Source organism: Phacochoerus africanus, chromosome 5 (assembly GCF_016906955.1).
Source record: "Phacochoerus africanus isolate WHEZ1 chromosome 5, ROS_Pafr_v1, whole genome shotgun sequence".
In the NCBI taxonomy this organism is placed as follows: domain Eukaryota; kingdom Metazoa; phylum Chordata; class Mammalia; order Artiodactyla; family Suidae; genus Phacochoerus; species Phacochoerus africanus.
The window spans coordinates 84657966-84684879 of NC_062548.1; the positions used below are offsets into that span (position 1 = coordinate 84657966).

The 26914-nt window shown below is 37.1% G+C and overlaps 1 protein-coding gene across 4 annotated transcripts in view; it reads left to right on the top strand.

The window, feature by feature from the left end:
- The window catches only part of XPO1 (exportin 1), a 44596-nt gene extending 19827 nt beyond the window's left edge, over positions 1-24769 (top strand). For 3 of the 4 annotated variants that reach the window (XM_047781992.1, XM_047781995.1, XM_047781994.1), the window contains 21 exons: positions 6504-6565; positions 6805-6849; positions 7978-8159; positions 9298-9346; positions 9424-9543; positions 10636-10764; positions 11527-11685; positions 12853-13050; positions 13884-14022; positions 14223-14404; positions 14487-14643; positions 14733-14896; positions 15472-15606; positions 15937-16120; positions 16440-16546; positions 19611-19805; positions 21110-21278; positions 21926-22060; positions 22146-22305; positions 22388-22484; positions 23687-24769. In XM_047781992.1, the coding sequence (XP_047637948.1) occupies positions 6504-6565; positions 6805-6849; positions 7978-8159; positions 9298-9346; positions 9424-9543; positions 10636-10764; positions 11527-11685; positions 12853-13050; positions 13884-14022; positions 14223-14404; positions 14487-14643; positions 14733-14896; positions 15472-15606; positions 15937-16120; positions 16440-16546; positions 19611-19805; positions 21110-21278; positions 21926-22060; positions 22146-22305; positions 22388-22484; positions 23687-23833 (2915 nt within the window). In that variant the 3' untranslated portion in view covers positions 23834-24769. The remainder of the gene's footprint in view (positions 1-6503; positions 6566-6804; positions 6850-7977; positions 8160-9297; positions 9347-9423; positions 9544-10635; positions 10765-11526; positions 11686-12852; positions 13051-13883; positions 14023-14222; positions 14405-14486; positions 14644-14732; positions 14897-15471; positions 15607-15936; positions 16121-16439; positions 16547-19610; positions 19806-21109; positions 21279-21925; positions 22061-22145; positions 22306-22387; positions 22485-23686) is intronic. The other variant, XM_047781993.1, reaches the window with a different exon arrangement.
- The last annotated feature ends 2145 nt before the right edge of the window (positions 24770-26914 follow it).

The window sequence follows — 26914 nt, forward strand, 5'->3', positions numbered from 1 at the left end:
CCAATGTATTGTTTAAAATATCAGTTTAATATCAGATTTGATAGGCACTCATATTTATGTATATTTGCCAGTTTTTATTTTTATTTTTTTTTATTTTATTTTTTTGTCTTTTTGCTATTTCTTGGGCCGCTCTTGCGGCATATGGAGGTTCCCAGGCTAGGGGTCGAATCGGAGCTGTAGCTGCCAGCCTACGCCAGAGCCACAGCAACGCAGGATCCGAGCCGCGTCTGCAACCTACACCACAGCTCATGGCAACGCCGGATCGTTAACCCACTGAGCAAGGGCAGGGACCGAACCCGCAACCTCATGGTTCCTAGTCGGATTCGTTAACCACTGTGCCACGACGGGAACTCCCTATATTTGCCAGTTTTATACCATGACAGGGTAATAAAGTGAAGGTAATGCTTATTAAATTTACCTTTTATATAATGTAATATTTTTCAAGATGTTCTTTTACATTATATTCAGCATCATATACATAATTGACAGAAACTATTTTCCCACCACTTTTGTGTGTGCGTGTGTGTGTTTAGGGCCGCACCCACGGCACATGGAGGTTCCCAGGTGAGGTGTCGAATCGAGCTGTAGTTGCCAGCCTACGCCACAGCAACACTGGGTCCGAGCTGTGTCTACGACCTACCCCACACTTCAGGACAATGACAGATTCCTAACCCGCTGAGCAACACCAGGGATCAAACCTGTGTCCTCATGGATACTACTCAGATTCATTTCCCCTGAGCAACGACAGGAGTTCCCCCACCACTTCTGGTTAAGGTAGTGACAGCTTGGTCCCTCCAAAGTTTCTAATTCCATGGAACTTCCATAAGAAGTCTTCACTTAAATGCCTGTTCCTTACCTGACATCCACCTAAGAGATAGGAACCACATATAGATTTTATTAAAGGCGGTGGGTGGTGATTGTATGTAATATTTTATATATATATATATGCACATACACACACAAAATGGAATGTTACTTAGCCATTTAAAAGAAATACTGCCATTTGTAGTGACATGTACGGCCCTATAATAGATTATCATATCATAAGTGAAATAAAAAAGACAAATAATCAGAGTTCCCGTTGTGACTCAGTGGTTAACGAATCTGACTCGGAACCATGAGGTTGTGGGTTCGATCCCTGGCCTTGCTCAGTGGGTTAAGGATCTGGTGTTGCCATGAGCTGTGGTGTGGGTGGCAGACTCAGCTCAGATCCCACGTTCCTGTGGCTCTGGCATAGGCCGGCAGCTACAGCTCCGATTGGACCCCTAGCCTGGGAACCTCCATATGCTGTGGGAGTGGCCCTAGAAAAGGCAAAAAGACAAAAAATAAAAAAGACATAATCATTTGATATCACTTATATGTGGAATCTCTAAAAAATGATAAGAATGAACTTATATACAAGATAAGATCTGTCATGGCTGTGGTATAAGCTGGCAGTTACAGCTCCAAATTTGACCCCCTACCCTGGGAACTTCCATATGCCCCATGTGCAACCTTTAAAAAAGAAAGATATGGACTCTCAAAGACTTTTTTTCTTGAAATTGAATATGGAAGTTCCTAGGCCAGGGGTCCAACTGTAGCTGCAGCTGTCAGCATATACCACAGTTCACAGCAACACCATATTTTTAACCCACTGTGAAGCCAGGGATCGAACCATCAGCCTCATGGGTATTAGTTGGATTCATTACCCCTGAGCCATAACGGGAACTCTGAAAATGCATGGACTTTTGGATATGAAAGATTTAAGTGCCATAAACTGCTTTCTAGTGCCTAGTTAGGCATTTTTATACTAGAGTACCTTTTTTTCAAGAAGTTATACGTGGCTGGTCCTTTTTAAAAAACTCTCTTTCCTTTCCTTTCCCTCCCTTCCCTTCCCCTTCCCTTTTATGGTCGCACCCATTGACATAGGGAAGTTCCTGGGCCAGGTATTGAGTCCAAGCTGCAGCTGCAACCTCTGCCTGATCTGAGGCAACTCCAGATCCTTCCTTAACCTGCTGTGCCACACTGGGAATTTCAAAAAGTAATACTTTGCAGTAACAAATTTGAAGGTTTATTTTTTTAACTTTGCAGGTGAAATTATTGTTTAGAAGAATGGAGTGGAGGGCTGTGAATTATAAGTATGCTAGATCATTGAAAGGATCCTTTGAAAAACTTGACAAAGTAACTATATAAGAGCATAATTGCGCTTGTCTAAAGTATACAAACTTTATTTTTAAATTTTTGTCATTATTCAGTATTTGTTTCTTTTTTTTCTTTTTTTCCCCTATAATGCTTTTTAGGTTTGCACCCAGGCACATGGAGATTCCCAGGGTAGTAGTTGAATTTGAGCTACAGCTGCCAGCCTACATCACAGCAACAGCAACATAGGATCCAAGCTGTGTCTGCAGCTTACACCACAGCTCATGGCAACACCGGTCCCTAACCCACCAATCGAGGCCAGGGAACAAACCTGTAATCTCATGGTTGCCAGTCGGATGTGTTCCTATTGTGCCACAATAGGAATTTCTATTGTTTACTATTTCTTGAGTATTTTTTTCTAGTATTTTTGGTCAAAACTCATAGTTTTGGAATTCCCACTGTAGCACAATGGGATTGGTGGTAGCTCTGCATCACCAGGACACATGTTCGATCCCTGGCCCAGTACAGTGGGTTGAAGGATCCGTAGTTGTCACAGGTGTTGCATCGGTCAGAACTGCAGCTTGGATCTGATCCCTGGCACAGGAACTCCATATACCACAGGGCAGCCAAAAAAAAAGGACTCATAATAGTTTTCTGCTAAAGCTCAGAAGCTGAGCTTTCTTTCTCTACTACTTGTAAACATTTGACTTTCTACCTTGATATGGATGGCACCGTTTCTTTTTAAAGGTACAGTTCACAATTAGAAAATAGATCTCAGTTGAGCTGCTTTTATCTGTTAAATTTATGGTAAAGGAATTTGGGAAGCAAGTCACATGGTACTTAAATAAACTTTCTATGCAGCAGGAGATTAGACAGACACTTTTATGCTTTTATGAGTAGCAGTACTTAATCAGAAACTATATATATATATAGTTTCATTGCTTTGAATGGATGGAAGTACTGGGCATTGTAGAGTGATACTATATTGAGACTTTATTGTCTCTGAGATCCTTATCTTTTTCTGACTCCTTATTTTACATTTCTCCTGTTTTCATCTTTTACCCTTTGCTCCATCTAGAGGTAAGTGTCAGAAGCCTCTCAAAAGAGGGAGAAGGTATTTATTTAATTGATAACAGAAGAATTGAAGGATCTGTTTCTGCTCCTTTCTTTTTTCTTTTTTTAATGTAGGGCCTATCTGCAGCATATGAAGAGGTTCTCAGGCTAGGGGTCAAATCAGAGTCTCAGCTGCCAGCCACAACCACAGAAATGCCAGATCCGAGCTGTGTCCAGCTCACGGCAATGCTGGATCCTTAACCCACTGAGCAGAGCCAGGGATCGAACCAGCAACTTCACGGATACTAGTTGGGTGCGTTATTGCATGTGTGTGTGGGGGGAGCATACCTACAGCACGTGGAAGTTCTTGGGCCAGGGATAGAACCCAAGCCATAGCAGCAACCAGAGCTGCTGCAGTGACAACCTGAGATCCTTAACCTGCAGTCCAACAAGGGAATTCCTGATCCTGTTTTATTCTCCACAGCTGAGAAGAGCCTCCAGAATCACTGAACTGGAGGCAGGGATTATAGTTTACTTTGGTCCCTTATGACAGATTTAGAAGAAAACATATACTGAATCTCTTATTTGTTATTATCAGTCATTTAATCTGAGAGAGTAGGCTGTATTTTTGGTTTTGGTTTAAATTGTTTTGCTTGTATTTAGATTTTAGAGGGATGCTTTTTTGATTGTTTAGAATGGCCCTTTTCCTTAATTTTGTAGCACCATAATGATAGTAATTTGTATGTGCAGAGAACAGAAGGATCAGCAATACCAGATCTAATGGATATTGAGGGCATATTGACTGGGTTACCCTAACTAAATTGTATAATTTAGGAAATTTAGTAAAATAAAACTGGTTCCTGTGGTCTTTTTTTTTTTAATATTGAATCTAGACTTGATTGTACTTGGGCTATATCCACAATGCCTCTTTTTATTTTTATTTATTTATTTTTATTTTTTATTTTTATTTATTTATTTTTTTAATTAAACTTTTTTTTTTTTTTTTTTGGTTTCTAGGGCCACCACCTGTGGCATATAGACCTTCCCAGGCTAGGGGTTGAATCAGAGCTACAGCTGCTGGCCTACACCAGAGCCATAGCAATGTGGGATCCGAGCCTAGTCTGCGACCTATACCACAGCACATGGCAACACTGGATCCTTACTTAACCCACTGAGTAGAGGCCAGGGATCGAAATAAGGGAACTTCTGCCTCTTATTTAAAAAAGTAAATAATTTTAAACTACAGAAACATTGTCCCCCAAAAGTACAAAATATACTTACAGCTTTTAGTCCACACTGTTAACTTATACAGCTGTAATAAAATTATCACAACCAGAAAATGAACATTGGTTCAGTACTACTAACTGAATTATAGACACTAATTAATTTTGCATTTTAGGGCTGCACCCACTGCATATGGAGGTTCCCAGGCCAGGGATCTAATCAGAGCTGCAGCTACAGGCCACAGCCACAGCTCACAGCAATACCAGATCCTTAATCTACTGAGTGAGGTCAGGGATTGAACCTGCAACCTCATGGTTCCCAGTCAGATTCGTTTCTGCTGTGCCACAATGGGAACTCCTAGACCTTAATTTAGATTTCACAAGTTTTCTCTGTAACGTCCTTTTCCTGTTCTTCACTTTATTTAGTTGTATCTCTTTATTTTTCTTAATCTGTGACAGTTTTTAATTCCTGCGTGGTATGTATTTGATACTTTTGATGAGTTCTGGTTATTTTTTAGTGTATTTCAATTTAGGTTTGTTTTTTGTTTTCTCATAATTAGACTGAGATTCCATATTTTGGGACAGGAATACCACACAGATGTGTCCTCAGTCCACCAAACCAGGGTATATGATGTCAGTGTGTTTAATTATTCATTTATTATTGACCTTTATTAGTTAGGTTGGTGCTAGCTACTTTTCCATTTACAAAATTACTATTTTTCACTTTGAATGTGATAAATATCTTGGGAAGATCATTTAAGACTATGCAGATAATGCATTTCTTCTGAAAGTTTTGCCCATTTGTTTTACCATTCATTCATGAATATTGTCTTTAGCAATTAGTTCCATGGTCTTTGGCTAATGTAGATCTTTAAAAATAGCAATAACTAGTTTTCATTGGGTTGTATGTGTTGGTATGTAACAGTTAAATTTTTGGCACCTGACAGGTAGTTTCTTTTAAATGATTCTTATGTTGTGCATATTGTTAATACATAACATTACATTTTCAGTTGATAAATAACGCTTATTGTATGACTTTGTTGCATTAAATTATTCTGCAATTAGGAAACTTTTTGTAATTAATACTAAAAGTTTTTTTTTTTTAATTTGGGACGTTAAATAGGAAATGTACAGTTTCACCATAATTAATAGTGATTATTTTTATGTACCAGTGAAAAGGAGCCATAGATTGAAAGTGTGAATTCAGTACTTCAGCTCAAAGATTACAGTCAAATACGTGTTTTGTTGCCCTCAAGTTGACTCTATTTCCTTCTAATTCTTAGTATCCTTAGCATATTTCTTTTTCAGTGGATACTGAGTCCAGTGTTGTAGATTTGTTGGATGAGACTTGGGATATCCAGTTTCAGAAACTCTTACCTGTATTTCCAAAGTTTATATAGCTCTGAAAATTTGAAATCTTCAAAGTCAATTGATTTTGATGGCAAAGCCTAAATTATTAAATGTGAGAGTAGTCTTTATTTTTTATTGTTATTATAATTAATTTGTTGGATTAGGGAATCCTACTTCAGACCCTTAGGGTATGTTAGTACAAGTGTACCACAAGAAATTAAATTTTAAGGGGACTTGTAGTATATGCTCGGTACATTCTGAAAGATACAAATTAAAATCAAAGGCATGAAGTCTTAACTGTTTAAAAGGTAGTTTATACTATTAAAGTATTTTTAACTAAAGTACATTATACTGTACAGTGTTTTACAAAAGCTTTATGTAAGCTTCTTTCAGTGCTCACAAAGTTTTATATATCTTCAGGGGTTTTGTAGTTATAACCCACAAGGAAAATGTATATATTTACTTAAATGAACACATTAGTCCCTTGTGGCTTCTTTTTTTTTTTTTCTTAAATTAAAAAATCACAGCGTAGTGTTCTTGACTATCTAGCACTAAAGAGTCATAGAAGACAATAATTTGTAATTGTTAAACTTAACAGAAATTAAAATTTAAAGGAGTGGTACACTAAACTAATTGGCATTTTTCAAAAATGCCGTAATTGGTGATGGGATTTTATTCTGCCCTCCCAACCCGCAGTTCTTTTGGTTCCTGAAGATTTATTAGCATGCTATAAAAGTGTTGAATAATTTTTTTTAATAGGAATAAAAAAATATGTTGTTGGCCTCATTATCAAGACGTCATCTGACCCAACTTGTGTAGAGGTAAGAGCTTTTTTGGAGATTATTGCCACAGTGTAAAATCATGTAAATATTGGATCTTCAATTTAAACCTGCTTCTGTCACAGACATGCAGACACACATGTATGTATGCATAATCATTTTCAGTAGATCTGCAGTCATTTTTTTTTTCTCTCAGCAGAGGGTGAGGGGGATTGCCTACATTTGTTGTTATTGTTATCTGTTGTAGGTCCTCATCTAATCTATCTTTTTTCTTTTCTTAGAAGGAAAAGGTATATATCGGGAAATTAAATATGATTCTTGTTCAGGTAAGTTTTTACTTGGTACACTGTTTCCCTGAGAAGAATTAAAATGTTTCAGGCAGATTAGTTGAACAAAAGATTCTAACTTACCGTATTGAATAACTCCGATCCTGCCAGAGTAGTGATAGTCATGTACACAATAACTACAATGGTTATCTTACTGTCTGGCATTTAAATCTGGTACTGTTCTGTGTAAGAAACCCCAAATACAATAAACCTTTGACTTATTTGGCTCCAATATGTATTGGACTGGTTAAAAAAAGTTCTCATGTGTCTCACATTGGATGTTTCTTTTCCATGTCAGCAGTCTCAAGCTTATTTAAAATTTCCTTTGAATCCAAGCATCCCTTTAATTGATCTCTATATTTGGCATTTTTAAAAAAACCTTTCTATATGTTTAACTTTAGGAATTTTATATTTACGTATCTTTCAAAATATGTTCAAAAAGTTCTGAGAACATTAATTGATATATGAGAAAGATAGAATTTTCTGTAAAATAAGTTATAGGAACATTGGGTTTTCCCCAACACTTGGATTTTTACTAAGTTCTGCTGGCTTTTATACTGAGGACTTTTTGTTGTAAACCTGTCCCTGCATGGGAAAAGAAAGAGTACGAAGAGGTTAATTTGCTTACCTCTTAGTAACAGGTACTATTATAGAATATCTGGATTGGAAATCCCTAGTGTACAAAATAAGCCGTACAGACCTTAAAATCTATTAAGCCTTTGGTCAAAGATGATTCTGTCCCCATTGGGAATGCTGCTTTTCTTCAGAGTTTATATATCCAAACCCTACTATATTTCCCTGCCCATCACCTTTTTATCACATAGAGTTTGATCTTTGAGTCTCCTAGGATAATTTGCACATGTCTGACAGATACACTTTAGAGCCAGATTAGAGCAGTCAGGATAATTGAGAGGAGGAATGGGGCTTTTGAGACAAAGAACTTTATCAGTGTTGTACTTTCTACTCAGTGTATTATATGGAGAGTAGCACATTTCCTGTCTTACTGTAAGAGAAGGGAGAAAACCAAAGATGGTTGGTATTTGCTCCAGCTTCTGGTATCACAGTGTCTATGAAGTTTGTCTTATTTGCCATTGAAAAATGAAATTAACTTTTCCTGTCTTATTTTAGATATTGAAACAAGAATGGCCAAAACACTGGCCAACTTTTATCAGTGACATTGTTGGAGCAAGTAGGACCAGTGAAAGTCTCTGTCAGAATAATATGGTGATTCTGAAACTCTTGAGTGAAGAAGTATTTGATTTCTCTAGTGGACAGATAACCCAAGTGAAAGCTAAGCATTTAAAAGACAGGCAAGTACTTGTTTATATATATAATTGGCCAGGCTGCCAATTAGAATTTTAAAGTAATTTTTCTAACAATTCCAAGGCATTCGGATGTAGATTATAAATTTTTATGAAACTATGATTGTTGAAAACTAGCACATTTCCAGTTCTTCTTGAGTAATAATTTAAATAGTGGTAAAGTGAGGAAGTTCCTGTCTCGGCTCAGCAGAAACGAATCTGACTAGTATCTATGAGGAGGACACAGGTTCAATCCCTGGCCTCACTCGAGTTGGGTTTCTGGCATTGCCAGGAGCTGTGGTGTAGGTTGCAGGCGTGGCTTGAATCTGGAGCTGCTATGGCTGTGGTGTAGGCAGGCAGCTACAGCTCCAATTCGACCCCTAGCCTGGGAACCTCCATATGCGGTGAGTATGGCCCTAAAGAGACAGAAGAAAAAAAAAAGGTAAAGGAGTGGTCTAATACTCTAAATATGAAGGCCTAAAAAGTATATGTGGTATTACAGCAAATTAGCTTTATACATGTCACGTGGAAGGGGTGTAGTATAGGGTAAGACTTCCCAAGAACCTTTTCGGAATCTGTTTTATAAGGTGTCTAGTTAATTAAGGTCCAAGGAAATTACGTGTGTCCAAATGTCTAGTGAATCTTTCTATTCTGCATTTTGTCACTTCCCCAATAGTTAACGCTAGGAACATGTCAAATTTTATTTTCTTCAACATAGTAATAAAATGTGTTTAGTCATTAAGGAAGAGAAGTATTATCTTTATGTATTGAAACTAGCTTCAGAATTTAGAATTTTTTCCTTTGATTTGATGTATAGATACATTTTAGGATTGGGGTATATCTATCTAATACCACTCCTTATTTCGGAGAATTTTCTGTCTCCTATCTTGATTTAAAAGACTGAATTGATTGAAATTATTCAGATGGAATAAGGATGACAAAAAAACCCATACCTCAAAAAAAAAAACCACAAAATTAATGCTCTTTAGGTGAGTTTTAAGAGTGATACTACAAACATAGTTTTAATAACTTTGTAAATAGAAGTAATTAAATTTTTTAATGTCCAGGCTGCCAATTATGTTAGTATGTAAGTAATCACAGTATTTTTATTTCTGTGTCTTCTAAATGGATCACTTTCATTTTTTAGCATGTGCAATGAATTCTCACAAATTTTTCAGCTGTGTCAGTTTGTGATGGTAAGTGCTTTTAATTTCATTTTTAAAAATAATGATCATACATGAGAATATGATTTACAAGTGTATTTTTATTGTAGGAAAATTCCCAAAATGCTCCACTTGTACATGCAACTTTGGAAACATTGCTCAGATTTCTTAACTGGATTCCACTTGGATATATTTTTGAGACCAAGTTAATCAGCACATTAATTTATAAGGTATGGTGGTATATTTCAGTTACATTTTTTACTAGATAGTTGTGTGTATTTTCTTATTTTATATAGAAAAACCGTTCTACATTCCTAGCCATAGTCAATGTTGTTTCTAAAATGAGGAAATTTTCTATAATTTCAGCTAGTCATTCTTTAAAACAGTGTCAAAATCTCAGGATTCTGCCACCTGTACCATGCGCACTCTCCATGTGAACAACTAATAATGAATTTAGTTTGCCTTTATTTTAGTTGATTATATATGTCACAGTGAGGTAAGCTAAGGGATATTTCTATGAAATGGAAAATGTGTTTTTTTCTGATAATTTTAAAGTAGTAGCATTTAATGCCTATATATAAAAATCTTATATAATCATTCATCCAGAGACAATCAATTACTAACCTGTTATATTTTCAGGTGTTTTCTAATCAGATATGATGAATAAATTATGTATTTAACCAAGACCTTACAAAAGCAGACTATTATAACTTAAATTTGGGGCTTTGTAACTCTCAGGGCATGATAAGGTCATATTCTATTCTAATATGAATTTAATATACTGAAGCCACCATTTTATTGCTACAATTTATTTAAAATTGTTTGCTATTGTCTACAGTACTGCAGGTAAGGTCAGACATTTAGGTACTTCTCAATTCAATAAATACGCCTTCTCAACAATAAAATGTAAAAACTAGTTTTTCTCACACCTTCACTAATCCTAGGTATATATATATATGGCTCATCTCCTAAATTCTAAACAATCATAATTTTTTAAGATTACACAGAAAACATGATGTCCTTAAGTGTATTATAGTAGATCACTTGGGGAAAGTTTCTAAGCAACTTTGGGCTTTTCAGATACCTAAGGACACATCAAAAGAAAGCACAGTTTGCTCCTAAAGCATTTACTGTCAGTTGGGTGAATAAGGAAATTTGCGTAAAAGATATGTACCAAAACCCTTATCATCTATTTATGATTTTTTTCGTCTAGTTTTCTGATCTTTAAATCTTTTATTATTTCTTTTAATTATTAATTTCAAGTGCTTGAGACTATTTAATTTTATGCGCCCTCCCCCTGGGCTTTTTTTTTTTTTAAATAGTTCCTGAATGTTCCAATGTTTCGAAATGTCTCTCTGAAGTGCCTCACGGAGATTGCTGGTGTGAGTGTAAGCCAGTATGAGGAACAGTTTGTAACACTATTTACACTGACAATGATGCAGCTAAAACAGGTAATGCAACACTCTTGAAAACAGCCTTAGAAAAAGTTGGGTTAGAAATGAACCCACATCACCTTTCATCACAACATAACTGTAAACAGATCAGCTGTAATGGGAATGAATATTTATTATGGAAGGGTAAGCTAGATTTTTTTTTTTTTTTCTTTTTTAGGTCCGCAGCATGTGGATTTTCTCAGGCTAGGGTACCAGTTGAAGCTACAGCTGCCTGCCATAGCAATAGCTACAGCAACGCAGGATCCGAGCTGTGTCTGCAACCTACACCACAGCTCACGGCAACACGAGGTCCATAACCCAATGAGCGAGGTCAGGGATCAAACCTTCCGACCTCATGGTTCCTAGTTGGATTTGTTTCTGCTGCGCCACAGTGGGAACTCCTGACCATACTACATCTCTTAAATGAAGGGATTCAATCCCAGTTTGACTAGGTATATGTGAAGTTATCTAGAAGGTTAATCAGAATATTGCGTATGTTTATAATCTGAATCAATTGAATATTCTTATATTTCTTAATAACACAAATGTGGGAAAACTGATACAGGCAAAACTCAAAAGGGTAATGTTTGAGGAAATCTTTGCAACATCAAAAAAACCCAAAAGCTAGGACAAAGGGTACCAAAATGGGTATAATACACCAATTAAATTAAACCATTTAATTCCCTGTGTGTAGTGAGAGGAGATGGAATCTTACAGCTTAAATGCGGTGTCTTTGTTGTTTTTAACATGAAGGCTTATGATGCATATTTAAACTTACAGATGCTTCCTTTAAATACCAATATTCGGCTTGCATACTCAAATGGAAAGGATGATGAACAGAACTTTATTCAAAATCTCAGTTTGTTTCTCTGTACCTTTCTTAAAGAACACGGTCAACTTATAGAAAAAAGATTAAATCTCAGGGAAACACTCATGGAGGTAGGCTCTGTGAAGCTTTTGGCTTGTGAAAATCTGTGCATAATTAACACTTAAAAGCATGCCTTTCTTCTAAACTTCATGTGTCTTTTGACGTATCTTCTTACCTATTACTTGTTTGTGCATTATGAGTACATGTTGCCAATTCTCAATTGTAGTTAAAAACTTAGTTTCCTGATTTTGTGGTGTTTAATGCCAAATCAATAATCTATAATGAAAATTAAATTCCTTAAAGGTGTGCAGATGAAAAGTCTAAAGACATTTTAAAATTATGGTGTAATTCACATATCATAAAACTATCCATTTAAAATTGTGTGATTCAGTGTCATTTAGTATATTCACAGTGTTATCAACCATATTTATTCCAAAATATTTTCATCATTGACAAAAGGTAATATGTCCATTGAAATAGTCCCTCCCTCATTTTGTTCTCCTTCAAGTCCCTAGCAACTACTCATTTTCTTTAGGTCTCAGTAGATTACCTATTCTGAACCTTTCATATAAATGAAATCCTAATATATGGTCTTTTGTTACTGGTTTCTTTCAGTTAGCATGTTATAGCATGTACCACCAGTATTTCACCTTTTTTTCTATCTTTCTTTCTTTTTTGGGGGGGTGCACCAGCAGCATATGAAAGTTCCTGGGCCAGGAATTGAATCCAACCCATAGTGGGAATTCCAGAACATGCCTTTTTATCTATACCAAATGTTTTCTAATATTCATACTTTTTTTACAATATATAAGATTCTTGAAGTATTCTAGGACATGTCAGAAGAAAGCATAATTTACTCCTGGGTAATTTATGCTGTCTGATGAATAATGAAACTCGAAGCTGTACAAAATACAACTTTATTATTTTTGTCTTTTTAGGGCCATACCTGCATCAAATGGAAGTTACCAGGCTAGGGATCCAGTCACGGTTGCAGCTGTCAGCCACAGCTATTGCCACGCCAGATCTGAGTCTACTCTGTGACCTACACTGTACAATACCAGATCTTTTAACCCACTTAGTGAGGCCAAGGATCAAACCTGTGTCCTCATGGGTACTAGTCAGGTTCGTTACTGCTGAGGCTCAGTGGAAACTCCACAGCATGAATTTTAACATAGCAAATGGAAAGCAGTTTGAGATTGGTTAATAAAGGTTTGTTTTAATGGTTTTGTTCTGTGTAGGCCCTTCATTATATGTTATTGGTGTCTGAAGTAGAGGAAACTGAAATCTTTAAGATTTGTCTTGAGTACTGGAATCATCTGGCAGCTGAACTCTATAGAGAGAGCCCATTCTCAACATCTGCCTCTCCATTGCTATCTGGAAGTCAACATTTTGATGTTCCTCCCAGAAGACAGCTGTATTTGCCTGTATTATCCAAGGTAACAATAAAATATGTTTTCGAGTGTGCTTCCTGTGATTTTCAAGGACTTAAATGCAAATACTGACTTTAATTTTTTGGCTAAGTCTATCCAAGCACCACTTGTGAGTATTGGCAATGCAAATGAAACACTGAAAACAAAACTTAATTTTTATCCATGATAAATAAAGACTGAAAGTCATTGTAGAATTACATTTTAAGTATGGTTATATTTTAATATTGTGGGAATAGTTTTGTTTGGTATGTTGGTGTTAATTGTTTTTCAGGGAGTGGGGGCTTCATTTGATGAGTCTGGGTTTCTGTATTGTTTTGTTTTATGGCTGTACCCAAACCATACGGAAGTTCCCAAGCCAGAAGTCCCCTGCCAAGCATGAAATCCAAGCCATAACTGTGACCTACGCAGCACCTGTGGCAACACCAGACCCTTCCAGACCCTTCAACCCACTGCCCCGGGCCAGGGTTTGAACCTGAGCCACTGTGGTCAGATTTATTTATTTATTTAGCTTCTTAGGGCCACACCCATTGCATATGGAAGATGGAGGTTCCCAGGCTAGGGGTTGAATTAGAGCTGTAGCTGCCAGCCACAGCAGCGCTGGATCTGAGCCACATCTATGATTCACACCACAGCTTACAGCAGCATTGGATCATTAACCCACTGATTAAGGCCAGGGATCAAACCCGTGTCTTCATGGATACTAGTCAGGTTTGTAACCACTGAGCCACTACGAGAACTCCTATGGTCAGATTTTTAACCCACTGTGCCATAGTAGGAATTATTTATGTAGCTGTTTTCAGAGATCTAACAGGTTTTTTTTCTTGTATGTTGTTAAACAGGTCCGTTTATTGATGGTTAGTCGAATGGCTAAGCCAGAGGAAGTATTGGTTGTAGAAAATGATCAGGGAGAAGTTGTAAGAGAATTCATGAAGGATACAGATTCCATAAATTTATATAAGAATATGAGAGAAACATTAGGTAAGTTAATAAATGCTGTTAATTAAATCTTTATCTTTGTAATTCTGTTCTGGGATAGAAATACTTTTTAGGAAGTATGGCATGCTTAGGTTCTAAATGTATTAATAGCCATCATATTTGTGTGCTATTCTTAGTAAAAATCTTTTTGCTCATCAGGTTTTGAGTTTTGAGGCTTCTATAACTTTTTTGCTTTCTTGTAGTTTATCTTACTCATCTGGATTATGCAGATACAGAAAGAATAATGACTGAGAAGCTTCACAATCAAGTGAATGGTACAGAGTGGTCATGGAAAAATTTGAATACATTGTGTTGGGCAATAGGCTCCATTAGTGGAGCAATGCATGAAGAGGATGAAAAACGATTTCTTGTCACTGTTATAAAGGTAGGCAAGAGGAGTGTGTGTACTGGAACCATTAGATAAGTGTGCTTTGTTACAAATGACTGGACTTTGTCTTATTTTACAGGATCTATTAGGATTATGTGAACAGAAAAGAGGCAAAGATAATAAAGCTATTATTGCATCAAATATCATGTATATAGTAGGTCAATATCCACGATTTTTAAGAGCTCACTGGAAATTTTTGAAGACAGTAGTTAACAAGCTTTTTGAATTCATGCATGGTAAATCTTATTTAATATATTCTATTTATTTTTGCTGAATAAAACAGTTTTTTTGAAAAAAATTTTGGTAATTGTTCTTGTTTTGTTAGAGACCCATGATGGAGTCCAGGACATGGCTTGTGATACTTTCATTAAAATAGCTCAGAAATGCCGCAGGCATTTTGTTCAGGTTCAGGTTGGAGAAGTAATGCCATTTATTGATGAGATCTTGAACAACATTAACACTATAATTTGTGATCTTCAGCCACAACAGGTATGTGAAGCACAAAGCATATTTTTCTTGGAAAGTAACTAATATTTTGTTTGTTTTGTTTTTGTCTTTTTAGGGCTGAACCCATGGCATATGGAGGTTCCCAGCTAGAGGTGAATTGGAGCTATAGCTGCCAGTCTAAGCCACAGCCACAGCAACGCCAGATGTGAGCTGCGTCTGCAACCTACACTACAGCTCACTGCAGCGCCAGATCCTTAACAGACTGAGCAGGGCCGAGAATTGATCCTCCATCCTCCTGAATGCTAGTCAGGTTCGTTTCCGTTGAGCCATGATGGGAACTCCAGTAACTACTGTTTTTATGAGAATTCATTAGTGGGAGTAGAAGGAAAGCCGTTATTAGATTCAGTTTTCAAGTATCTCTGGTTTTTATATTGAGACAGAAGTTCAACCAAAAGTTTGTTGGGCTGCTTTTTACTTAATATAAATTATTTCTGACACTGTAACAAAAAGTTTATTAAATACATATTTTTTTGCGTGTATACACACACACATATATAGTATGTTTGTGGCCTTCCTTATTAGATGCATGAAAGTAAACTGTCTGCCTTTTAACATAGGTCCATACATTTTATGAAGCTGTGGGGTACATGATTGGTGCACAGACAGACCAAACAGTACAAGAACATTTGATAGAAAAATACATGCTACTTCCTAATCAAGTTTGGGATAGCATAATCCAGCAAGCAACCAAAGTAAGTTTTATGACTTCTTTTAAAAGTTGTTATGGAATTTAATAAAAGATTATTTACCAAGTAGTAAATTTAGTACCTTTGACATCTCTGTATCTGATCCATAACTTCTTTTACATATGTTTTTTGCACATTGAAACAATTGTAGTGTATTTTTACTCTGTTTTGATGGAAAATTAAGGGTCTATTCTTAGTGATAAAGTCTTGCATTCGTTTCACCGCTTAAGGTTATAAATGTGACAATGGTTTGGAATAAGGCAGGTAATGTTTTTTGCTTTAGCTACAAAGATAATTTTCATGTGGTAAGTGGAGTTGTTTTTTTGTCCTTCACAGAATGTGGACATACTTAAAGATCCTGAAACAGTCAAGCAACTTGGTAGCATATTGAAAACAAATGTGAGAGCCTGCAAAGCGGTTGGACACCCCTTTGTGATTCAGCTTGGGAGAATTTATTTAGATATGCTTAATGTATACAAGTGCCTCAGTGAAAATATTTCTGCAGCTATCCAGGCTAATGGTAAAGGACTCTGAATTCTTACGGAGTGATAGAGTAGTAACAAGTCAGTTATATATTCATATTCATTGCCTTAGCATAAGCATTCAGCACTTCTCACAGATTTTAATTAATCCCTCCCATGTTTTTAGGCAGTTGTTTATAACCAGTCACATACCCCTTTCACTTAAAAAATTAATCTTAGTTTATTTTCCCAGGATACCTATCTTTGTACTCTTGTCTTTGTTTTCTAATAGTAAATGAGAATTAATATCTGAAGTACATAACTGCCAATATAGAATTTTAGTTGTCAAGTTGGATTCCACTTGATTATGTTTTTTAGGTGAGATGGTTACAAAGCAACCATTGATTAGAAGTATGCGAACAGTAAAAAGGGAAACTTTAAAGTTAATATCTGGTTGGGTGAGCCGGTCCAATGATCCACAGATGGTAAGTGAGATGGGCCTTTTGTTTGTAAAGTTAACGCTGCATTCTCTGGAATGTGCATATATCTCTGTATGCATTTAACTATTTTAAAGGTAATTTCGATGTTTTTATTTAGGATTATTTTATAACATTTTATTTTATTGGAGTCTAAGTACATTAAAGTAGCAAGATGGGGAGTTCCTACTGTGGCTCCATGGATAAGAATCCAACTAGTATCCTTGAGGATGGGGGTTCAATCCTTGGCCTTCCTTGCTCAGTGGGTTAAAGGATCCCATGTTGCTGCATGTTGTGGTATGGGTTCAGATGCAGCTCAGATCTGGCATTGCTGTGCTATGGTATGGGCAAGCAGGTACAGCTCCAGTTAGACCTCTAGCCCAGGAATTTCTATATGCCACGATTACAGCCCTAAAAAGACAAGGGAAAAAATAGCAAAAATACCATCTTCCCAGAGAAATTGCTGTTAGTGGGGTAAGGGGTGGTGATGTAACAAGATAGCTGAGTTGTTTTTATTTTTCCATAGATGGAGTTCAGGTGAAATTTTTTGTTTTCCTCTTAATTTTGAGAGCAATTTGCAAAGCTGTCATTAGTTTGCTTCTTAAGTGGGGATAATCAACCAGTTAAAGGTTTCAGAGTCTCTTTTGCTCTCTTATTCCTGTTAGTCTTAAATGGTTTTTAGAAACTAAACCAGTTCCATATGTCTCAGCTAGGTGGAAATGTGATTTATGGGGTTTTTTGAGCACCTTGTGGCATATGGGATTACTGGGCCAGGTATCAGATCCGAGCCACAGTTGTGACCAGTGTTACAGGTGTGGCAATGCTGGATCGTTTAACCCACTTGTGTGGAGCCAGGGATCAAACCTGCATCCTGGCGCTAACAGACACGCTGCTGAACCCATTGTGCCACAGCAGGAACTACTGTTCTGTTGTTCCACCTTACATTCTCTTGATCCATTGAACATTACAAAAATTTTATTCTGTTTATCACTTTTGTGTGGAAATACTATTGATAAGTATGCCATTTATTTCATAATTTTGGAATTTCAATATTGTTCCTATTTATAGGGAAAATTTTTAGGAAATTCTTAAGGTATCAACCTTAAATACCAAAAGGTTTTAAAGGTGCATTATGAGATTAGAACTTAACTTAAAATTGGAAAGTAGGGGTTACTGTCATGGCTCAGTGGTTAAGGAATCCAACTAGGAACCAGGTTTGATCCCTGGCTTCACGCAGTGGGTTAAGGACCCGGCGTTGCTGTGAGATGTGGTATGGTCACAGACGCGGCTCAGATCTGGCATTGCGGTGGCCCTGGCGTAGGCTGGTAGCTGTAGCTCCGATTAGACCCCTAGCCTGGGAATGTCCATGTGCCGAAAGTGCAGCCCTAAAATGACAAAAGACAAAAAAAATTGGAAAGTAAAAAATAGGATGAACTGAAGGGATTGAGAAGTTCATAATTTATAAAAATTTGGGCAGTAATTTCAGAAGTATTAGTGTTAATAACAAGAAAGGTCTTATTTTACAACTAAGGTTTGAGTTTTGAGACTGAATTAAAAGATCCAGTTTACAGGTAAATAATTTCAGTATTAAGAGTAGATACTTGAGGGTAGAGGAAGAAAGAAATAGGTGAGGTAGATTATGAAGTACAAACTTCTGGAGTTCACGTCGTGGTGCAGTAGAAACAGTCCGACTAGGAAGCATGAGATTGTGGGTTCGATCCCTGGCCTCGCTCATTGCGTTAAGGATTTGGTGTTGCTGTGACCTGTGGTGTAGGTCGCAGACTTGGCTCAGATCCCATGTTGCTGTGGCTCTGGCATAGGCTGGCAGCTATAGCTCTCATTGGACCCTTGGCCTGGGAACCTCTTAGGGTGCAGCTCTAAAAAGACAAAAAAAAAAAAAACCCACAAAACTTAAAAAGTTCAAACCTCTAATTAAAAAATAAATGAGTCACAGATATGAGATGTCTCAAATCACTATGCTGTGTAACAGGAGTTAACATTAGCAACAAACATACAACAAATTCAGAAAAAGAGATCAGATTTGTGGTTACCAGAGGAGAGGGATGGGGTAGGGAGAATTGAATGAAGGTAGTCAAAAGATGAAACTTTAATATAAATAAGAACTAAGGATGTGATGTACAAAAACGATAAGTAAAACTAACATTGCTGAGGAGTTCTCTTGTGGCCCAGTGTTAGCAAACCTGATTAGTACCCATGACGATGGGGGTTCAGTCCCTGGCCCCGCTCAGTGGGTTAAGGATCTGGCATTGCCATGAGTTGTGGTGTATGTAGGTGGCAGACTCGGTTCAGCCCCTCCTTTGCTGTGGCTGTGGTGTAGGCTGGCAGCTGTAGCTCCAGTTCAACCTCTGGTCTGGAAACTGCCATATGCTGCAGTGCAGCACTTTAAAAAAAAAAGTTTTTTAAAATAGAACTAACATTGCTGTGTATTATATAAGAAAATTGTAAGTAAAGTTATACAGTGCTGTACATTAAGCATGTCTCAGACTTGAAGATCAAGAAAAATAAGTAAGAACTAGTTTTAAAAGAAACCAAATGGGTAAAAGGACAATAATTTTTTGCTTGTTAAAATCTTATTAGACCTGTTTTGCATAGTGGGACACTACTAACCAGTAATCTTTAGTTAACGGAAACATTGGTTGTATTTATTGTTAAACATCTTAATGGAGAACCTATTAAAAACATGAAAGTTACGCCTTAATAAGACTGTTTATTGAGAGTAAGTGGTGGGTCTCTACTTTGAAGTTAACCATCCCTCATACACAGTACCTTAGAATCCTGGTCCTGCTGCATTAGAGCTAGTCACTTGATTTGAGGCCTCAGTTTCCTTTAATAATTAACAGATTTAAACTACATTGTCTATGGCCCCCTCAGACTATCATGATCTCTTGGTAGAAAGTTTTAATACATTAAACTTAAAGTATAGGAGTTAGCAGTTTTCAGCAGATACTCAACCTACATTAGAGATGATATTGACCTAGCTGCTTAATAAGAGTTAACAAGTGCCTAAATTAATGTTGAAAATTTTTTGTTTTGTTTTTCCTTTTTTTAACAGGTAGCTGAAAATTTTGTTCCTCCTCTGTTGGATGCCGTTCTCATTGATTATCAGAGAAATGTCCCAGCTGCTAGAGAACCAGAAGTGCTCAGTACTATGGCTATTATTGTCAACAAGTTAGGAGGACATATAACAGCTGAAATACCTCAAATATTTGATGCTGTTTTTGAATGCACATTGAATATGATAAATAAGGTATGTGACCTGCATTTTTTAATGTACGAGAAATTATAATAGCAAGGTACATTTGAGATTGTTCAAATAGCAACTTGCATTTATTGAAAAATTGGCTTTAGTTGTATTTGTTGAAATAAACAGGCAGGTTTACATTTTTAGTTTTTATAAGTATAGTATATCCTTATAAGGAATGGGGAAATGTATTAACCAAGAGGAAGAAAAGGTACATGTAAATCTATACACTTATGCAGTAGGTAACAATTTTCTAATCTGTACAGTGGTCTCAAGGTCATTAAAATTGGTCCCGTCGTGGGAGTTCCCGTCGTGGCTCAGTGGTTAACAAATCTGACTAGGAACCATGAGGTTGCGGGTTCGGTCCCTGCCCTTGCTCAGTGGGTTAACGATCCGGTGTTGCTGTGAGCTGTGGTGTAGGTCGCAGACTTGGCTCGGATCCTGCGTTGCTGTGGCTCTGGTGTAGGCTGGCGGCTACACCTCTGATTAGACCCCTAGCCTGGGAACCTCCATATGCCGTGGGAGCGGCCCTAGAAATGGCAAAAAGACAAAAAAAAAAAAATTGGTAGTGATGGAATTGCTATTGTGGCTGAGTTGGGTTAAGAACCCAACTAGTATCCATGAGGATGTGGGTTCTATCCCTGGCCTTGCTCAGTGGGTTAAGGATCTGGTGTTGCCGCGAGCTGTGGTATAGATCTCAGATGCCCAAATTCAACCCTAGCCTGGGAATTTCCATATGCCACAGGTTGGCCCTAAAAAGAAAAAAAAAGTTGGTAGTGATTGTGTCAAAGTTACTAGAAAATGTGTGTGGTTCTTAGGTGGCTGCTTTTTTTTTTTTGGTCTTTTAAGGGCCACACTCTTTCCCACCCTATGGCTCAACTACTGGCCTGTGTGCTCACCAAGGCTGGATCTGAGCCACATTTGCGACCTACACCACAGTTCACAGCAAGGCCAGATCCTTAACCCACTGGGCAAGGCCAGGGATAGAACCTGCATCCTCATGGATACTGTTCAGGTTTGTTACCGCTGAGTCACAATGGGAACTCCTCTTATGTGGCTTTTGATGAGTTCTCTTTATAATTAAATGACCTTGTATTCCTTTGTTTTGGGAAGTGATTGGTATAATAAATAGTAATTTTGTCTTACTCGAGAGGGGAATTCTGTTGTCTTTGGGTTTGCTTTTTCAGCAGGCCATACATCTTATGGGATCCACTAAAAACTCCAAACATTTATACTGAATTAGGACTTATTTTTCCCCTTCCATAATTGAGGCATTGAAACTTTCCTTTGTTCCCACCACTTCTTTTTAGGACTTCGAAGAATATCCTGAACACAGAACGAACTTTTTCTTGCTGCTTCAGGCTGTCAATTCTCATTGTTTCCCAGCATTCCTGGCTATTCCACCTGCACAATTTAAACTTGTTTTGGATTCCATTATATGGGCTTTCAAACATACTATGAGGAATGTAGCAGATACAGGTAAATACATGGGAACAGTATTCTTTATGTATTTGCCTACCAAGCTACAGATAGTCGTAGATAAGTAGGTATCACTTCACTTGTTTGAGTGCATCAGTTGCACACATATGTGGAATAAGTCCTATAAACAGTTAAATCCATCTGTTCTAGAGTGAGTCCATTGGCAGAACTGAGTTATGAGGAGATGTGCGTAAGATTCAAGACAAGGAGAGCATCACATATCCATGTCCTCACCAGTGTTTCCCTTTACCCATATGCTTTTCCTCTGTGGCACTAAGAGTCAGCTAAGAATAAAGCAAGAAAACTATTTCTAGCAGGGGGATTTGTTTGTTTTACTTTTAAATAGTAATTGGTTTATGTTAATAGAAAAATCTTACTCAGTTGTGCTGCTTTGGGGGTGGATGTAGAGAGGAGCATCTAAACCTTCAGAAACAATGGCAAGGTGGTAATGGCTAGCTTATAGTCTTAAGTAAGCAGTCATTGATTCTAGTTTAATTACATTCATTACTGATTCAATATAATACATACAAATAATGTTAGTCATTACCAAAAAAAGACCTGAGAATGGGCTTTAAAAGAATTAATAGATGAAATCTTTTTATGAATGTTGTCATTATGTAGTAATTTTGGCATTGTATGTATTTTAGGCTTACAGATCCTTTTTACACTCTTACAAAATGTTGCACAAGAAGAAGCTGCAGCTCAGAGTTTCTATCAGACTTATTTTTGTGATATTCTTCAGCACATCTTTTCTGTTGTCACAGACACCTCACATACTGCTGGTAAGAATTTATTAAAGTCATAAAAACATTAAGTGTTCTGGTTGTTTTTGCAGTTTGGGGTTAATGATGTCCTTCCTATCAACAGGTCTGACAATGCATGCATCTATCCTTGCATATATGTTTAATTTGGTCGAAGAAGGAAAAATTAGTACACCATTAAATCCTGGAAATCCAGTAAACAACCAAATGTTTATTCAGGAATACGTGGCTAATCTTCTTAAATCTGCATTCCCTCATCTACAAGAGTAAATACAGTTTTTAATAACCTTAAATTTATAAGTTTTTTTTAAAAAAGCAGTTATTTAATCATTGTGTCTTGACTTGCAGTGCTCAAGTAAAGCTCTTCGTGACAGGACTTTTCAGCTTAAATCAGGATATTCCGGCATTCAAGGAACATCTGAGGGATTTTCTGGTACAAATAAAAGTATGTATTTTATTTACTGTTGCATAAGTATTGAGTAAAATATGGTTAGATTGTTGCATCTAGATTTTTTTTTTGGTCTTTTTGCCTTTTCTAGGGTCGCTCCCATGGCATATGGAGGTTCTCAGGCTAGGGGTCTAATTGGAGCTGTAGCCGCTGGCTTACGCCAGAGCCACAGCAACGCGGGGTCCAAGCTGTGTCTCCAGCCTACACCACAGCTCACGGCAACAGCTGGATCCTTAACACACTGAGCAAGGCCAGGGATCAAACCGGCAACCTCATGGTTCCTAGTTGGGTTGTAAACCACTGCGCCATGGTGGGAACGCCTGTTGTATCTAGAATTGACTTCAAATATACACATGGTCTAGGAAGTAGTTACAGAAAGAAAAGTAGGCTATCTGCTATTATCAAAGTTCCCCATAAGTACTGTTCCTTACAAACGGGTATAAAAATCCCAAAGAAACTACCATTGTTTCGTTCTCCTATTCCACTCCTTTAAAAAAATCTATGGATTCGGTCACAGTGTTGCAGTGTAGACATTTATATCTTCTAAAAGATCCCCCAAACATTTCAAATCTGTTCAGCCTTGAGTTTTCTTACTATTTTGAGACTGATTACAAGAAAGTATTTATATACATATATTATTTATATGTGTATTTAGTTTTTTAAAATTCATAGATAGTGTGTAAAGGATGAAAATTGTGTAAAATGCAATTATGAGGACAATAATTATATAGTTAAATGTGATCATCATTAGCCTTAGAAGGAACATCTTTTTTTTCTTTTTTTTTTTTTTTTGTCTTTTTGCTATTTCTTTGGGCCGCTCCCACGGCATGTGGAGGTTCCCAGGCTAGGGGTCGAATCGGAGCTGTAGCTGCCAAGCCTACGCTAGGGCCACAGCAACACGGGATCCGAGCCGCGTCTGCAACCTACACCACAGCTCACGACAAGAAGGAACATCTTAATATTATTTCTTATGAAGTGTATTTTATATATGCTATTACACTATCTCTTTATAATCTTCCCCCCCAAATAACACCTTTGATTTTAATTCAATTATGTATAATTTCAACTCAACAATTGATGAATAAATTATCACTTGTTTAAGCAGGGAAGTGCTTATCTACAATTTTCTTTCTTTCCAAATGCAAGTCTTTTTCCAAATTCAAGTTCATTGTGCTGACATTTCAACTCTTTTTTCACAGGAGTTTGCAGGTGAAGATACATCTGATCTCTTTTTGGAAGAAAGAGAAACAGCCCTTCGACAGGCTCAGGAAGAGAAACATAAACTTCAAATGTCTGTCCCTGGCATCCTTAATCCACATGAAATTCCAGAAGAAATGTGTGATTAAAATCGGAAGTCATGCTGGGTTTTTCTTGGGTTTTTTTTTTTTTCCTTTACTTCTTTTTTTCTTTTCTTCTGCAACTCTTGTTAGCAGATGAAAACAGCATCTGGATATTTGTCGACCAAAATGATGCCAATTTGTAAATTAAAATGTCACCTAGTGGCCCTTTTTCTTATGTGTTTTTTGTATAAGAAATTTTCTGTGAAATATCCTTCCATTGTTTAAGCTTTTGTTTTGGTCATCTTTATTTAGTTTGCATGAAGTTGAAAATTAAGGCATTTTTTAAAATTTTACTTCATGCCCATTTTGTGGCTGGGATGGGGGGAGGAGGCAAATTCAATTTGAACATATACTTGTAAATTCTAATGCAAAATTATACAATTTTTCCTGTAAACAATACCCATTTTTAATTAGGGAGCATTTTCTTTCTAGCCTGTATTTCAGTCTAGAAGAAAAGATAATGAGTAAAACAAATTGCATTGTTAAAAGGATTATAGTGCTGCATTGTCTGGAGTTAGCACCTCTTGGACTGAATCGTTTGTCTAGACTACATGTATTACAAGTCTGTATGGCAAGTTTGCAGCAAGATCATGTGCATATCATCCCATTGTAAAGCAACTTCAAAAAATATGGGAACACAGTTAGTTATTTTTACACAGTTCTTTTTGTTTTTGTGTGTGTGTGCTGTCGCTTGTCGACAACAGCTTTTTGTTTTCCTCAATGAGGAGTGTTGCTCATTTGTGAGCCTTCATTAACTCGAAGTGAAATGGTTAAAAATATTTATCCTGTTAGAATAGGCTGCATCTTTTTAACAACTCATTAAAAAACAAACAAAACAAAACTCTGGCTTTTGAGATGACTTATACTAATTTACATTGTTTACCAAGCTGTAGTGCTTTAAGAACACTACTTAAAAAGCAAAATAAACTTGGTTTACATTTATTTTCCCTCTATTGGCTCAAACTTATTCCTATGTTAATAAAGGTGGTTATTTGTGTTTAGGTATTAGGTAACATTTTTAAATGGAATTTGGTACCTCTTAACTCCCAAATATCATTTCTAAGGTTTTTGAGTAAAGGCAGCACTTGTATAAAATGAACATGCTCCTGAGGTACCTCTGTTCTTCTCTGTGACTTCATTTGCAGTTAAAAAAGCATCTTCTCTCCTCCAGTTAGGATTGAATCCCTAAGCATTTGAAGTGCTTCATGTTTTTGGAGAATCAACAACTTGGTGTAATTGCTATACTCCTAGTTTTAGAGGGTTTTGGAAAAACTGGCATCGTTTCAGTAGAATATAATCTCATAAATAATATTTTCTAGAACAAATGGTTAGATTTTAAAACGTATTCAAAGAATATTGTTAAGACTTGATTTAAAACTTTAGCTTTGTTAAATCTTTGATCTTATCATTGATGTTTACCTAAAAAATGAGGTTTTCTTGGATCAGTAAGAGTTCAGGTGCAAATTGTTCTATTTGAATCAGCTATAATTTGTATTTAGTTTAGAACAGCTGTCACCATTTCCACCCAGTGTCATATATCATTTTATTTTTCTACAGCCTCATTGCTTACCTTGCTATGTTCTGGATGTTTAAGAAACCAAGCTCTGGCTTGGGAACCAGGGCAGTTCACTTTGAATTAAAAATTATTTGCAACTGGGGATGCAACCACTATCAAACATAAACTTAAACCTTTATTTAGATTAAAGCGAGTTGTTAATAGCCATAGGTAAAAAGAATCACTTCTTCAAGATAAAAACATAAAGACACGTTCATTGAACATTTGTACATAGATTGAACTAGAAAGCTCAGTTTTAAGTGGAGGTGTTTTTTTGTTTTTTGTTTTTTTGGTCTTTTTTGTGTCTTTTGTTTTTGTTTTTGCTTTTTAGGGCTGCACTTGTGGCATATGGAGGTTCCCAGGCCAGGGGTCAAATTAGAGCTGTAGCTGCTGGCCTACGCCGCAGCAACACCAGATCTGAGCAGCATCTGCAACCTACGCCACAGCTCACATCCATGCCAGGTCGATCCTAATCCACTGAGTGAGGCCAGAGATTGAATCTGCGTCCTCATGGGTGCTAGTCAGATTCGTTAACCACAGAGCCACAATGAGAACTCCTAAGTGGTTTTTGTTTTGTTTTGTTTTGTTTTGATTTAAAGTAGATCTCAGAGTTCTCTGGTGACTCAATGGGTTAAGGATCCAGTGTTGTCCCTGCTGTGGCTCGGGTTCATGCTGTGGCATGGGTTCAGTCCCTGACCCAATAACTTAGGCATGCCAAGGGCATGGCCAAAAATAATAATAGATGTCATCAGTTTTTTTCCATTCCATATTTCAAATCCCCTGTGTGAAGATTGGTTGCAGGAGTGTGATCAAGGGAGATTTGGCCAAAATGAGAACATGACAGCAATAGCAAATCTAGGGTGGGCATTTTTTGTTTAATTGACAGTTAATCATAATTCAGGCCAACATCAGTATATTTGACAGCAAAGCATACTGATGCCTGGTCATTTGAGATGTTTGGTTTAGGGCTGATTAATTCCTGGAACAAGGCAGTGACTCAGTTATAAACTGTGGGGGAGAACTGAAATTGTCTCATGAGTAGATCTGAATCTTAGTCTAGGTGCTTAATATGCACTCATTTGAACTTAGAAAAATGGGTCACAAAGCTAGTTCCTGTGTCAGTTGTGAGGATATCTCATCGAGAGTAAGATGCATTTTTTTCTTCACATTTTGGCATCCCTGGAAATTGGGGTTTATTTTATAGTCCATAGCATCTTAAAACTTAGGGTGGCTAGGCAATACTAATGACATTTCCCTGTTTGTCCATGTGTGAGTTTAATTAGAGCTGTGTGCCTTTATTAGTTTTAATTGCTATTTGAAAGGGTCTTACAGGAGTTCCCTGGTAGCCTAGCAGTTAAGGATCTGGCTGGTTACTGCTGCGGCACAGGTTCAATCCCTGGCCTGGTAATTTAATTTTTTTTTTTTGTCTTTTTGTCTTTTTGCCATTTCTTGGGCCGCTCCTGTGGCATATGGAGGTTCCCAGGCTAGGGGTCGAATCAGCTGTAGCCACCAGCCTTTGCCAGAGCCACAGC